Below are 17238 nucleotides of genomic sequence, written 5' to 3'. Positions count from 1 at the left end.
CTCTGCTGTTTTTGGAAACTGCATTTAAAAAATACTAAATTTAAAATAACAAATCTGCTAAAATTATTTATTGCTATATAGACTAACAAATTAATAATGACAAAATGTAGGGTACCACAAATGAAGATGCTACTATTAGAGAATGTTATTCCTGGACTAGCAGGGAAGCAAGTTTTGACATATGCATATAGCTTTACACAGCATCTGGAACAATAATAATCTGGTGTCAACTGGTAATGAAAGATCACTAGGTGCTTCACAGTGTTCTTTCCCCTGATCTATGAATCAAGTTTAGTTCAATTTCAGCCATCTGTGCCTCTTGAGTTGGAGTAATATGTTGTTTGACAATTTCATCACTTACCAAATTCGAATCTGTGGGTGGACAGATCTTCAGCTTTGTCCCCTTCTCCTTCATCTCGTGCATAAGATCACTAAGCATATGGGTTTGAGCCATGTTCTGGAAAAACATGATAACAACACTCCATAAGCAAATTTACATAATGAAAAATACAAAGGGGTGAATAAAAAGAAACTCAATTATGTCATTCTGGAACAAAAAAATTTTAAGTTTTAGGAGGTTCACTTTTGCACATTTAAGTTAGACACCATCAAGCTCAAAGAAATGTGCCTGTTGGACAGTTCAATTACTTATAAACTAGATGACAGTGCATTTCCTACTTCCTGATACACAAATTTAAAACTTCCTTTGGAAACAAATTTTGGCTTTCTCTAATATATGTTGTGATTTGTACATTTTTTGCTTCTCATTTTTATGTCTATTTTACCTTTATTCAATGATGGTATGTTCACGACCCTCTGAACTACAAAATTCCAAAGATTCATAATCTTTTGAGTAAGATTTGGATAAGAATATAGGAGGAATGGTTACTAAGTTTGTGGATAATACCAAAATTTATGTTATGGTGGACTGTATTCTAAGAGTATAACAAGATCTTGATCAGATGGGCCAATGGGCCAAGAAGCAGCAGATGGAATTTAATTTAGGTAAATGCAAAGTGTTGCGTTTTGGTAAGGCAACCCATGGTAGGACTTACACGGTGAATGGTAGAGCTCGGAGGAGTGCTGTTGAACAGAGGGACTTAGGGGTGCAGGTTCATAGTTTCTTGCAACTGGCTCACAGGTACACAGTGTTTGGCACACTTGCCTTCATTCGTCACAGTTTTGATTATAGGAGTCAGGACGTCATGTTGTGACTGTACAAGATATTGTTGTGGCCACTTTTACAATACTTCATACAATTCTAGTTGCCCTGCAATAGGAAGGATGTTTTTAAACTAGAGAGGGCACAGAAAAAGAAGTTCAAGGATGTTGCTGGGAGTGGACGATTTCAGTTGTAAGGAGACGCTGCATAAGCTGGGATATTTTTTCTCCTGGAGTGTTGGAGGCTGGGGGGGTGACCTTTTGGAGGCTTATGAAATCATGAGGGCCATAGCTAAGATGAATAGCCAAGGTCTTTTCCCAAGGGTAGGGCAGTCCAAAACTAGAGGGTATAGGCTTAAGGTGAGAGGGGAAAGATTTAAAAACGATTTAAGGGGCAACTTGCCTCACACAAAGGGTGGTGCGTACACGGAATGAGCTGCCAGACAAAGTGGTAGGGGCAGGTACAATTATAACATTTAAAAGACATTTGAACAGGTACACAAATAGGAAAGGTTTAGAGGGATTTGGAACAAATGCAGGCAAATGGGATTAGTTCATTTTAGGTACCTGGTCATCATTGACGAGTTGGACTGAAGGGTCTATTTCATGTTGTATGATTCCATGACTCTATGAAGACATTTTTCTTCATTCTATCCCAAAACGAAGACTCAGTTATCCTGAAACTGTGTCTTGCTGTTCTAGATTCCCCCGTCAGGAGTAATAATGCCTCAAGATCTACCCGATCAAGCTGCTTCATTGCCATGAAAATCTCAATGAGATCACCCCCATTCTTCTAAACTGCAGTGAATAAAGACCTAATTTACTCAACTTTTCATAATAGGGCAATTCTCTCATCCCAAAGACTAGCCTAGAGAACCTCTGCTGTACTGCCTTCAATGCAAGTGCATCCCTCCTTAACTATTGAGACCAAAATTGCACACAGTATTCTAGGTGTGATCTCACCAAAGTTAGGTACAGTTCAAGCAAGGGGTCATAATTTTTGTGCTTCTATCCTCTTCCAATAAAGGCTAACATGTAATTCACTTTTTTAATTGCTAGCTGTATCTGTATGTGAACTTCCGGAGTTCCTTGCATGAGTACAAAATTTCAAGGTATTTAAAAAATATTCAGCTTTTCTATTCTAATGACCAAAGTGAGTAATCTCATGCTTCCTCACATTATGCTCCATCTGGCACTCAGTAAGCTGGTCCAGACTTCTTTGCTGTGCTATGTGTCCTCTTCACAGCTGGCATTCCTATCTCGTTTTGTTATCATCAGAAAACCTGGATTAATTACTCTCTGACTCTTCATTGAAGTCATGAATATAGATTGTAAATAGTTGAGGGCCCAGCATTGATCCTTGTGATATTCCACTCGACCCAGCCTGTCACCTTGAAAATGCCGTATTTATCCTCTGCTTCCTGTCTAATAAACAATCCTCTATCCACACTTTAATAAAACCACAAACATCATGAACCCTTGTCTTGTACATTAACCTTTCTTATTGAATGCCTTTTGGAAATCCAAGTACACTACATCCATTGGTTCCCCTTTATTTGCCCAACTAGTTACATTCTCAAATAATTCTTATAAATTAGTCCAACTGGACATGGCATTTGTAAAACCATGTTGAATTGTTATCTTCATGCTACACTTTTCTAATTGCATTGTTAAACTTCCTGAACAATAGCTTCAAACTTTCACAATGACTAATGTCCGGCTACCTAGCGTGTAGTTCCCTGGTTTCACACTGCCTTCCCTCTTGATCAGTGATACGGTTCCAGACACACATTATTGTACAGGCATGAAATGGTAGCAAAACACAAAAAGTGAACAAACTTGGAACATACAGAAAAGGGAAATATTTTCTTTCAGTATCTTACTTGCATAACAGCATTAAAGAAGCAGGTATTTCCTAAATTGCACAGGCCTTTGACAGGAACAGCTACATTGTTGATCATATGCTTTCGTCTCTCTGTTTCATTGCTATCTGAATTTTCATGTTGAACCTTCATTAATTTTGAAATTGAACCTGTAAAAAGATTCAAATAGAGACAATTTTTTTCTACTGTGTTAGTAAGTATTTGCATTAAGACTTTTTTGTGGAAAAGTAACACATTTACGGAGTCAAAAATATTGATTGTACCTAGATTTTTTTTGTTCAAAATAATATAAGGATTTACCCCACTAATCCCCTGCCTTAACATGGTTACACTTACATATGGCAATATTTTATTGCTCTCTATATGCAGAATGATTTTCAGAATATACAGCAATTAATTTGCCTATCAAATTAAACATTTTACATTTGAAACTGGACTGGAATGCAGAGTGTCATGACAATGACAATCAAACAGAAGAAACAATAAGATATGGATTTATTTTGATATATATTTCTAGCTTTTCAAGCAATGAAATCAAGAAAGTGAAGCAATTCACTTAAGATACAAGCAAATGAAGTAGCTAACTAACCTAAGCCTCTGCAACTACCCAGTAGGTGAAGTTATAAACAACATGGAACTTGGGCTTGTTCTTATGGACATTTTAAACATAAACAGGTCATCAAGAGCCAAAATATCTTAATTTGTTTTCATTCCTGAGCTACTTTTGTTAAAAATTTAACAAATGCATTTCAAGCAGTGAGATGTTTCAATTATAAATTACAATGATTGTGTATAAGTACTTAAGGTCTCATTAGGTTTAAGTATTCAATTGTGAACATAGTTGCAGTCATCTGTGATCACAGATGACAGCTGAAAGTTTTTTTTGCCGCCAGCGCAAGTTCTGTTGTTTTGGTCCCAGCTGCAAAAGGAAGCACTCTTTGATTAAGACTTGAAAACCACACAGATGTCTGAAATTTCCCAGCAATAAGTGCAACCAGCATGGAAACCTAGCCAATCTATTTGCCATATCACTTCAGAGTTGAGTGGGCAAGAAGGAGTCGAGCATCATTAAATCCTAGCCAACAGGAATGCACGGACTTGGCTGGACTACTGCAATATTTTGCAACTTCTATGATACCAAAGTGACTAACCAACAAATCAGAACTCTTGGCAACTACATTGTTAAGTACTGATGAGCACTGCATGTCAAAAATAAAAACCATGTTAAAAATCCAAGGATTTAATAGGTTTTGGAAGCCACAGTATAAGGGTACATAAAGTAATGACGCAATTTGGAAGGTAAGAAATAATCACATACTTTATTGAAGAATTAACAAAAAAAGTCTCTTTCTTGGCATGCATAAAAAAGATGAATTTTTTTCTTTATTCATTCACAGGATGAGGGTGTCGCTAGCTAGGCAGCATTTATTGCCCATCCCTAATTGCCCAGAGGGCAGTTAAGAGTCAGCCACATTGCTGTGGGTCTGGAGTCACATGTAGGCCAGACCAGGTAAGGCCGGCAGTTTCCTCCCCTAAAGGAATTAGTGAACCAGACGGGTTTTTCCAACAATCGACAATGGATTCACGGTCATCATTAGGTTCTTAATTCCAGATATATATTGAATTCAAATTCCATCATCTGCTGTGGCTGGATTCGAACCCGGGTCCCCGGAACGTCATCCGGGTCTCTGGATTAACAACCCAGCGATAATACCACTAGGCCATCGCCTCCATGAATATGATAATAATAAAGCTTATTGACACAAAATAAATACATTGGATTGTTTGCTTAACCTTTTTTATTTGCATTGCAGTGTACAGACCTTGTCTTGAAAATCTTTTGTACGAAAAAAAAAGGATGGTTGGTACAGGAAAAGCATAGTGACAGAGAAATAATAATGAATTTAACATTCTTGAAAGCAGATAAAATACCAGGCCTAGATGAAAGGTATCCTAGCTTGATAAAAAATGCCAAGTGGGAAATAGCAAAGGATCTTATTAACCTACAAATATGTTGCAGAAGGCTTGAAAATTGCTACAAGTTGTACAGAATTGTAGAATTATTATTGCGTCCTCATACTGGAGGCATTCTCTTAGAGTTTTTCCGTACTCTCTTCAATGTCTTCACATCCTCCCTAAAGTGTGGCATCCAAAACTTGACACAATACACATACTGAGACAGAATTAACAAGTTCAACATATCCTCCTCATCCTGGCACTCTATGTTCCTAATTATAAGCCCAAGACACTATTTGCTTTAAATGATCTGCATTTGCTTTGACCACGAATGCAAGGGTGTGTACTCATCACCCTTGCAGGTCTAGAGCATGCAATGTTGCTGTCAGCATTGCCACAGCTAGGTGACTGTGCCTGAAAATTTTCCCCGAAATGTTAAGTCGGGTTTGCATGAGGACCTCTCTTCCCATATCACACGCTCTGCATTGAGAAGTTTAATGAATTTGCTTCAATGAATTTTTTTAAACTTCCCACTTATAAAGTCTGTGAAAAACCAATGACCTAGAGGTTTTCTCAGAAACAGCCCTCACTGTCTGATGTCTATCTCACTCGCTGCCTGTTCCTTGAGCAAAGAGGAATGACGTGCCCGGTGGTGGGGTTACTGGAGAACAGGGGTGGTGAGGGGAACGGAGAATATGGCAAAAAAAAACAGTTGTGGTGAGCAGAATAGCTAGGGGAATGGCAACACCAATAACATCAGTGACACCAACGTCTTGCTTTAGTGTGTCATTAGGGAATACAATGCCCTGTCCCGTCACCTTCAATGACTTAAATGCAGAAACACCCAAGTTCCTCTACTCCTGCACCCTCTTTTTTACCCTTTGTTTACAATGTTTCTCCATATTCTTCCTAACCAAATGAATCAGTTCACATTTCTCTGCAAAGAACTTCATCTACCACTCGTTCACCCATTTCAACACCTCGTCTAAGTCCTTTTAAAGTTTAACACTATCCTCTTCAGAGTTCATTATCTTCCTCTTCTAAGTTTTAAATCATCTGCAAGTTATGAACTGTGCTCTGCACTTCTTGTGCTTCCTGAAAAGGCAGCGGAAGCTAAGTCTTTGAATATTTTTAAAACAGAGGATCGATTCTTGGTAAGCAACAGGTGAAAGGTTTTCAGGGTGCGCAGAAATGTATATTTGCGGTTACGTTCAGATCAACCATGATCTTATTAAATAGCCAAGCAAGCTTGAGGGGCCAAATTGCCCAGTCCTGCTTCATATGCTTGTACACCAAGTTCTAGGTCATTCATATATATCAGGAAACACAAAGGTCCCAACACTGAGCCTTGGAGAACTCCACTACAAATTTTCCTCCAGCTCAAAAACATCCATTAACCACCACTGTCTGTATCCTGTCACTCAGCTAATTTCATATTCCTATTGCTATTGTCATTTTTATTCCATGAGCTTTGACTTTACTCACATCTGGTATATGACACTGCATCAATACCTTATAGAAGTCAATGAATGCCACATCAACATACTGCCTTAATAAAACTCTTTTGCCTCCAGCAAGTTAACCAAGATTTTCCCAAAGAACTCCAAACTGACTTTCTTTATGTAATATGTCTAAACTCACCAAGGCTCCCTGAACTGCACCTTCCAAACATGTGGCTGCTACTACCGAGGACAAGGGCTGTCTGACGTGCTGTGCTTTTCCAGCCTCATACCCATAGACATAGTGCTATGCTATTATATTCTTTTTAACTGATGCTAACATTTTCCAAATAATGGATATTAAGCTAACTCACCTATAGTTTCTCGTACGGCAAATTCTGGCATTTGCCTCATAGTGGAGGCGTTCTCTATCCTGCTGAAAATCAGCGTTATTTATCAATGTATTTGCTGAATCATTAAATCTGGATAGTTTCTATGCATTTTATGGGAATTGAAAAGCTGACTTAATTCAATTTTTGAAGGTATCCCAAGTCTAACCTACAGCTTATGAATATCCTAATTAAATGCAATATGAGTGTGATGAGCAGACACTTCATGCCTCAAAAGATTTGAGTTCCACCTTCCCACTTTTAAGGATTCCCCATAATCCTTTGCCATCTATTAACATTCTTGGTCTTTCATTAACCACTATACAACATCTTACAATATCTCCATTGCTAAAGTTGCCTCCAAGTTTGGTTTCAATTTTTTTCCAAATATTTATTTTTTATTCAACTGTATAAGGCCCCTTTTGCTTACTGAAACAAATATTCTATGGAATGTGCTCTCATGGTGGTCAAAAGAAAGCCCTACAAAGACAGCCTGAATGCTTCACTTATGTGTTTTGATATCGTCTGAGAGCTTTGGTAATAGCTTGCCCAGGATACTGCACCTGATGCAACAAAACAAAACACAATTTGGCTTTCTTCAAAGGCAAGCACATCATTGAGATAGAGAAAACTCTGAAATAGGAAATCCCAAACCAACAGTTCATCCACAATTCAATCATCTGTGGTATCCTGTCTTATTTAAAACAGAACTTCTTGGTACCGGTCAACAGTAGCAGCCACTCAGGTACTCACTGGAAACTAACTAAATACCATGAGTGAAATACATTGTTTTCTCTGTCTCAATGGACAACTCAAAAAGATAAAGACAAATCTTCAGAAGACATCAATGCTTCAGCTGCTGTGCATCATTTTCCAACACATCTCACATGCATGAATAAAATACATGAAAGGGTTTCTACTATGCAATTCATCTTTCAACTCAAGCCTCCTATATTTCAACAAATTTGAAAATCGATCTTCCCAAACTTCTACTTTTTCCAAAAAGCTGTTCTTCATGAAGGCTTGCTGTATTATACTTGTTCACTTTATTTCCCCCCCCAGGATTCATATGAAGCTAAGAAATAGCCTACTGTTTATCTGCTCCACTATGACCATGGTTGATCTCCTGCTCCCTTTTTGCTTTTCAATCCACTCCACATATCCCTTGATTCTTTGGCATGAAAAATCTGTCTATTGCAGCCATAGATGCATTCACTGATGAAGCATCCACCAGGATTTTTAGATTTCTACAATCACAATACTTTGGGTGAAAAAAGCATTCTCTCCATCTCACCTTAAATGATCATCTTCTTATCCTGAGATGGGGCCTGTGTTCTGGACTCCCCAGCCAGGGGCAATAACCTCTCAGTGTCAACTCTGTCAAGTCCCTTCCAAATCTTCTGCGTTTCAAAAAGATCACCTTACATTTTTCGGACTCCAGGAACCCAATTTACTCACCATCTCAGAATAGGACCATTCTTAGATACTACTTTCTTTAAATGATTTTGTCTTTTACTCATTTGAACCTCAATGCTGCCTTGCTCTAATGGCTTTGGTATTAGACATTGATTCACTGAGAAACCTAGGCACTTAACAAAATTATTCATGAAACTTAAATGTGGGGTCTACACATAAAACCAGCATATTTTATTCTGACATCTAATTTCTATTGGTGTTCGGTACCTAGAATGACTGGAAAAGTTAACACCAATACCAAAGTACTCTCTGTACAATTGGAAAATTAATTGCACAGATGTGAAGTGACTTCAACTCTCATACAAGTATCTTTTATTGCCTGGAGTTATGCAAGGGAGGTAGATTATCAGACCAGGCCCACATTTACACCACCATAATACTGGTGTCATACCAGTAGAAATAACCACGACCAGAGGGTTAACTGTTCATATTGGTGCAATTCCACTTGGGAGAGTTTTTTTTTGATTGAGTGGCATTATTCCAGCGTAAACTTGCCACTTTGTTAAAAATTATCCTCAAGAAATTACCTAAACTGAATAAGTTTAGTATTTTCAGAATTTTAAATGGTAAGTAATGGATAATTAGAATTAAATCTCAAAAAAATTCAATGCATTGTGTATTTTTAAACTTCCTCCTGGGAAGCAGTACTTAGCTCTGCAAAATTCATTTGCTAGATGTCAAAAAGATAATATGAAAGGAAGTGTTACCATTACTCTGGAACATTCTTAGAAAGAGGCAGACAACTATAAAATGCCCGTGGATGAAACCCACATCTGGGACAGCATCTTAAAGTAAACAATGTTCACAGTGCCATCTGGACAAAACTGCAGGCAAAAAATAAACTAGAAACATATGGAAAAGCAGATTTTTCTCTTCCCTGCAGCAATACAGAATGGCAAATGTCAGGCCTGAATTTGGCTACGCTTCACTGTCCTAAGCTTTACAGCACCACCTGGTTCTTCTTGCTCAGCCACCAAATATGGATTGCACTGGCGCTTTGGACCATATCTGCAGGGCAAACTCAATAAGTATATTCTACTTCATAGCTAAATGGAATCGTAACACAAGTAGCATAGACCTCAGTCGTCCCTTGGAGTTTTGTTTTTATTAAAACAGAAGAGGAACAAATTAATTCACAATACACAATTGTCAAATGATATTCACAAGACATCTGTTTATTATAAATTCAAGCTAATTAAAATAGTTTTGAGAACAAGCTGACCATAAAAAAAACGGTGCTACAGAATATAGAATGTACACTGATAGTTAACATAGAACACTGCTAAGCAGCAAATTGATCTTCCAAACCAACAGCAGTGAAATCACTAAATAAAAACTGAAAGAACTGAGGATCCTGTAAATCAGTAACAAAAACAGAAGTTGTCAGAAAAGCTCAGCAGGTCTGGCAGTATCTGTGAAGAAAAATCAGAGTTAACGTTTCAGGTCCTTTCTGAGGGAAGGTCACCGGAGACGAAACTTAAACTCTGATTTTTCTTCACATGTTGCCAGACCTGCTGAGCTTTTCCAGCAATTTCTGTTTTTGTTGGAGTGAAATCACTCATGGATTCTGAAACTCCAGCTTTCTAATTAATTATCTTTTAGATTTAATTATTTGCTATCAGTTTTATTAAGAAAATTAAAAGTAGCCAAATCATTCACTATTTCAGACACAGGAGGGTTGTTCCAATGATATGAAGGGAGTCAGTTTATAAAAAAGGAAAAATAGGTCATTATTCTCCATAGCCACATAACAGATTTGCATAATACATGATTAATAAAACAGTTCAGCATTATTATGTGGAAGAAAACACCAGTGGTGCATCCAGCCTACTTTTCCAAATTTTACATCAGTTTCCATCAGGGCTCATATCATCTTTCTCAACAAGAGTTTATCAAGTCCTTTTTGTAGAAACCTGCCATGGCCTAGGAACATAGGACAAGGAACAGACCAATTCGCTGCACATGTTTGTTCCACATTCATTGAGTTGATGGCTGACCTGTGACTGAATTCTAATTATCCACCTTTCATTTAGCAATTGAACTAATAGTAACTGCCATTGGCAAAAGAATGTTTCACACTTTTACCAACCATAGTGTGTAGAAATGCTTCTGAATTTCACCCTTGAAAGGTGCAGATCTAATTGTTAGAATAGGTCTCCTAGAACCAGACTCCTAAGCAAATTTCTATCTGAGTTATTTGTTCCTTGTAATATTTTGAAAACTTTGATCAAATCACCAGTTAACGTTCTAAATACTAATTATCTTTCTGGTAAATCTACACTGGATTCTCCATAGATAACCTCTAAAATTGCTCATAGCACTTCAAATTTGTGCTTACCATGATTTTATACAATGACAGTGTTTCCACCCTCTTGTATTCCAGTCCATAAGATATAAAAGCATGCATTCCATTAGTCTTTTGAATATTTTCTGTTTCTGTGCACAATATTTTAATGGTTGATGCACTTGGACCCACGAGTCTCCCAGAACCTCTACCACTTTTGCTTTTTATCATTTAGAAAGTGCTCTGCTGCTGTATCTTTTCTGAACAATGGATGCCCTCACATTTGCCTATACTGAAATCCACCTGTCACAGTCAGGCTCATTCACTTTTCTATCACATCTCTTTTCATTTTTGGACTTCTTCTATACTGCTTACAATACTACCAATTTCTGCAAGGCAGCAAATTTCGATAGTCGATCATCTTAGCCATTAAATAAATAAATATAGTGAATATGTGAGGCCACAAAACAGATCCTTGTTAGTCACGATGAGTCACATCTTGCCTTTAAGAGTAAATGTCCATTATCCCAACTCTCTGCCACTCAGCCAATTTCCTAACCAGGTTAACAATTTGCTTTCAATTTACTGAGCTTCAACATTAGCTAAACTCCTTTTCAAAATGGACATGTTCAAATGTCATCTGTAGATACGTATAAATGACATTCATAAGAAATGCACTATTTTAGTGACCACTTCAAAGAACTGTAGTAGGTTTGTTAGCCGTGACCTACCCTTTACAAATCCACGCTGGTTCTCTCTGATTTGAAGTTTTCAAGGTGTTCTATCACTTTATTCTTATTTGTAGACTGCAGTAATTTCATGATAAATTCTAGTTTAATTAGTCAGTAATCTCCTGGTTTGTTTCTGTCTCCTTTATTAAACAAAGGTGTGACAAACACAATTTTCTAATCTAAAGGACATGTTTCTGACTTGACAACATTCTAGAAGATTATAATTAGGTCATTTGTAATGTTCTTACTAACTTCCTTTAAAACCTTGCATAAAAATCATGTGGTACTGGGACCACATGTTACTTTATCATCCTTGAGATCCATTATTTTCTTCATTATTTATGTTAATTTTGGTGCCCCTGTTCCTTATTCCCTGTCCTCTCTTCCAACAGTGGTGTCACTATTCCTTGAATGAAAGCTCTCTTTTTCACACCATTTCTCAGTTGTGTTCATCTACCTAATTTGTTCAGCCTGACACCAATTTCCTTGTCTTTCGACTTTTCTCTATTTTGTTGATTCCAAAATTGACCACGAGGGCTGCTCTTATCCACTATTCATTTTAGCCAGTGGAACTCTTGCTCTTGCGATCTTACCCCATAATTATTGAATCTCCTTCAATTACCATATTATAATTTCTTTCCTCCCACCACAACATCTCATTGGTCCAACCTCCATTTGGATTGCTTCCTTCTTCAAGATGCTTTGGTCCATACATCTTGATTGTTTTAACAACAGTCTTTATTCTTATAGACAAGGACATTGTTCCAATCATTTTTAAGTCACTTTTAAAATACCATTAAAAAAAAATCATTGTTTTCTATCTAACACGGGTTCCCTTTACGTTGCACATATTAGTCAAACAGCCAATTTTGATCTTGCATCTTTCTACGAGGTGTACACAGTTTTAAGCAAACTACCCAGATATTTATGTCCCTCCCTTGCACGTCAGAGTAATCCAAATGTAAATTTCATGTCAATAATTCTTAAAAGAGAAGATGATGACATGGTGAAGTTTACTACAGATAACTTGGAATTGCATTACATAGTGGCCCATGATAGGGAGACACTTGGGGGCTAGAGCGATCTTGGGCTCAGTGCCATAAACAGAGCTCTTGTGGTTATCCAGAATAAGCAGCCAGGGCTTCAGAGCTGAAAGACTGGGTCAATAACATACCAGAATGGTTGTTTCTATTTTTTAAGCCGGTCTCTCAGGTTCCTGTTTGACAATCTCACCTGCTGTCTGCAACTATCATGTTTCTTTAAAAATGGTTGGTTGCTGAGACAGGAAAAAGCTTGCAGATTAGTGACTGGAGGACCAACAGGTGTGGGGAAAAATAGAGTTCCTTCTCCTATCACTGATCTGGCTTCTGCCGCTTGTGCACTGACATTCTAAGTGTTTTTGATAACTTTAAGAGGTGGACAGGATGCTCACATCAGTTGTAGAGTGTTCCAAAGTACTATTCTGCGTGCAGTGAAACTCCACCACAGACTATGCAGTGGTCCCTCATGAATCAAACTTTACATGCTTAGTGGTAACAAAATGATGAGATATTAGTTAGAATTGAGGCCTAACTATAACTCACATGAATTTTTTAGCCTGTCAAAGAGTCATAAATAAAATTAGTTTAAATAATTTGGACTCAGTTTTTAGTGGGAACTTCCATAACATAGCCTCACATAATGTGATATTACAATCTGCAAACTTCGTAATGATCTGTGAAATAACATGGTGTGTGGGGCAATATGTGGTCCACTGATAGGTTGGGCTAAGGATGCTTTTCTGAAGATGGTGTTAGAGGACACGGCAATAGGAGTTTTGACTTGCATCTATGACAGTAATACTGGTGAAGAGAACCTGATGCTGACTGTATGTCTAAGAGGTAGAAAATCCTTCATTCTGCACTGCTATCTATTTTTTGATGTGATGCATTTAGCTGCTGGTAAGGGAGCTAATTTCTTTAAAAAAAAAGAAAAATCTGCACCTGGCCTCTAGGCCTTTTCCAGCTGAGCAGGGTTGGTGAAAGTTTCTGTCCAATAATGGGAAACCTATCCTACTAGGACTATTATCACAACCATTTGCTTCATCTGAAGGTTGTGAGAAACTGTAGCTGTGGAAGGAAATAAAATTCAGTTCAGAAACTGCACCACACCATCAGTTGGCAATGCATTTCATTTCAGGTGCTATGTGTTTATATCGAAGGTGTAAAATATCACCACGAGCATTCTCTTCTGGCACAGGGGTGGAGTCCCTGCACCTGGACTGAAAGGTTTGGGTTCAACTCCCACCTTTTCTAGTGGTGTGGTAACATCTCTGAACAGGTTGATTAGTAGAATAGGTCAAATAAAATCTCACCATGGGGCTCTTGTCGTAGATTGGTAGTGTCACTCCCTTTGAGCCAGGAGGTCCAAGTTCAAGTTTCACCCACCGCAGAGGAGTACTACACACCTGAACAAATTGATTAAAAATATCTGTGGTAGGAAATGTGGGTTTGTTCAGAATACGTGGGGGGCACTGTATTTGGCCCTCCTGTGGTAGTGTCCCTATCTATGTACCACACAGCCTGGGTTCAAATGCCATGTGCCAAAAACATGTATTTGAACAGATTGATCTATAAACATTCTAAACTTTCACCGCTGGACAATTGGTGAAAAGTACCATATGTGATTTGTTGGTGGAAAGAAAAATGTTCACTTGTGTAACACTGCACTTCTGGGCATGAAAAATATACCCTGACCATATAAATAATCTGTTTCAATGCTGTCTCTGTAAGAGGGTAAACACCATGGACTTAATTGGAATTAAAATCATGAAATCATAGTCAATTTTCCTAAAATCGTCTGGTTTTCCAAAGTCCTTTACTGAAGGAAATTGCCATTCTTATCTGGTCTGTATTAAGTGTCATGTCAGAACCCAGGAATGTGGTTGACACTTTACTGGCCCCTAAAGTTGCCTAATAAGTCATTCAGTTCGAGAGCCATTTAAGATATGCAACGAATGCTGAGTATAAAGAAAACAGAAGTGAAATAATATTCAGTGCCCTTGAAACCTGATGTAATTTAACTCATGGAAATTGTACAAAAATAGCTCAATCTGGTTCATTAATTCCAGCCCCACTGCTTCCATCCAGTGGAGGATGAGGCTGCTGTTTGCTGTTATGATCTGCTGAATACATGCACTGTGATGCATTTGGTGCACTGTGCAGAACAGGTAAATAAGGCAGTCACCAAAATCAATGTATTACCTGCACAACATCATATTAATAGGACATATTCACATCAAGGTTAATAATGTTGTATAATGCTGTTAACCTAAAATTATAGTTTAAAAAACAATTACAATGGGATTATATTGTTACGACTCTTAATAGCAATGACGGATGTTCCATATACATTTGATGATAGTTGTAACTAGTTGTCAATGATGGGAGTTGTGATCTTATAAAGAGCTTTCTGGGATTGTTTGGTGAATTGCTTGGTGAACATTAAAAGGGGAGAAATCAACATGCATCATTGAGGTGGAGGGTTAATAGTGAGGAGGGGCTCCCGAAACAGGAGTATCATCTAAGGCCATAATTTGCCTCCCTGACTCTGCAAAATGCTACATTTTGCTGCATTTTAGCCTCTCTGGTGCATTAAATATTCTGTTCCATAATTTATCATTTTAATAAAAATATTGTCTACATTTCCTATTTTCTTTTGATAATTTCTAAAAGTGTTCTCTAGTCCATTACATAAATATGGGCTTCAATTCTGCACACTTCCTGAATCCGCTTTTTCTAAGGCTGAGAATTTGTCAACATAACTAAATTCTCTAAGTTCAGAAAGCTGCCACATTACCCCACTCTGGACTCTCTCTAAAATTCCTCTTTCCTCTAAATAGGACAAAATAGTACCTAGGCCTTGTTGACACTGCTTCTGGAGCACTAATACAATTTTAAGATTAAGCTTTTAGACTTATTGGTCACATGAGGTTGTTGATTTGCTCACCAAGCTGGCTTGTTTTCGTTCAGCCGTTTCGTCACCATCTAGGTAACACCATCAGTGAGGCCTCCAATGAAGCAATGTTGTTCTACTCCGCTTGGAATTTATACTGTTTGGCCCGTTATGGTGAGTAGTGTCATTTCCCATTTTGTTCTATATGCGTTTGTATATGGGGTCCAATTCTATATGTTTGTTGATTGCATTATTGGTTCAGGAACATGCCTCTAGGTATTCCCATGAGTATCCATGTTTGGCTTGGGCTACTATGGTTACGTTGTCCCAGTTAAACTGATAACCTTCGTTGCCCAAGTGTATTTTTTGTCTGTGGTTATACATCAGTCCGCGTAGTAGGACATCTTTCTCAGTTTCTGTGTTGTTTGATGGTGATGGCTTTTTCTAGGGTTGTAGTCCATTGCTGGTCCATAGTGTTTAGGTACTGTGATTTTTGGCACGAACACAGGACCAAAACTAAGAAGAGACACAAGCTACAGGAGAAACTTACCAAACTGATCCTCCACAAAGACAAGGACAACAACAAACTGGACACATGGATAAGGAACCTATCCAGCAGACAACTCACAGAAAGTGAGAAAGATGTCCTATTACGCGGACTGAACTATAACCACAGAGAAAAAATACACTCGGACAATGAAGGCCATCAGTTTAACTGGGTCAAGGTAACCATAGTAGCCCAAGCCAAACATAGACATGCACGGGAATTCCTAGAGGCATGGTTCTCAACCCATAATGCAATCAACAAACACATAGAATTGGACCCCACATAGAAACCAGTCGAGAACAAAACCGGAAATGATACTACTCACCATAACAGACCGGGCAGTATAAATTCTAAGCAGAGTAGAACAACATCGCTTCATCGGAGGCCTGAGTGATGATGTTACCCAGCATGGTGACGAAACGTCTGAATGAAAACAAGCCAGCTCGGTGAGCAAGTCAACAACCTCACCCGTAACCCGAGTTACAAATCTTCGCTAAAACCTTATTGGTCACGTTTTGTTATACATCCTCATACTTGACTTGCATAATTCATTATTCATTTTCATTAGTGAACACCAGATACAGGTTTTAATAATTTTTCAGGTAAAGTTACTCAAAATGAAAACTATAGTGGCAACCATAAATAGAATCAGAAGTTAGAGGATTTTCCATGTCCTTTGATAGATTGATTTTCAAATATTTGTCTAAAAAAAAAGACAGTCCAATTGTTGACTAAGAACCCTACAACAAATGAACATTACCATGAAAAAGTGCCGCCTTAAAATCTTTGAGCCTAGATATGAAAACTATCATATTTAAATACTCATTTCTCATCATTCCCAGTTTTCTATGGTAATAGAAAGTCTTGCTTCACCATAGATAAAGTAGCAAGTCTACTAGAATGCCAACCACCATAAGGAGTCATTTAATTTTTAGTAAAAAGTGTGAAATGAATATTGGATTGAGTGCTCACTACACACCTACTAATTTTCCTTCCCACTGAAGATTAAAAAAAAGATAACGGGCAACCAATCCACAATCATTCATTTTAAAGTAGCACCAAAAATTTAAATTGTTCCATGATTTTAAAAATTTATATTGCACCCTAACCTATTGGTGATTTCCTGAACTATCATGTGCTAAATTTATGATTTACTCAGAAAATATAATGTTTCAAATACAATCTTCCATGTGAAAACACAGTACAAAAGTATCATGGTTTATGGAAGCTCATCACAAGATGTTCATCCAAGATGTCTTTAATCCAGTTTTCTCATTAATAGATCATCATCAGGAGTGATTACAATTACTGTAATGAAAATAACGGATAAAACTTTAAACAAGCTGGGAAACAATGAAATCTTATGACAAATTCCCATTTTATTCAATTTTTAAATTCAACAATCTCTCTGCTACTAATTGACTTTTAATTGGTTGAAT

General features: G+C 37.6%; 1 protein-coding gene across 10 annotated transcripts in view; it reads right to left on the bottom strand.

Annotated features, from left to right (window-relative positions):
• Positions 1-17238, bottom strand: part of usp45 (ubiquitin specific peptidase 45) — a 132273-nt gene that overhangs the window by 82782 nt on the left and 32253 nt on the right. For all 10 annotated transcript variants that reach the window (XR_007262177.1, XM_048597507.1, XM_048597506.1 and 7 more), the window contains exons 6-7: positions 3045-3193; positions 362-457 (exon numbers count right to left, since the gene is read on the bottom strand). Coding sequence is in view for 9 of the 10 variants with exons in the window: in XM_048597507.1 (XP_048453464.1) it covers positions 362-457; positions 3045-3193 (245 nt within the window). In the remaining variant the exon portion in view is untranslated. The remainder of the gene's footprint in view (positions 1-361; positions 458-3044; positions 3194-17238) is intronic.

Source organism: Rhincodon typus, chromosome 5, assembly GCF_021869965.1.
Source record: "Rhincodon typus isolate 14 chromosome 5, sRhiTyp1.1, whole genome shotgun sequence".
In the NCBI taxonomy this organism is placed as follows: Eukaryota; Metazoa; Chordata; class Chondrichthyes; order Orectolobiformes; family Rhincodontidae; genus Rhincodon; species Rhincodon typus.
This window is presented reverse-complemented; position numbering and strand designations above follow the sequence as displayed.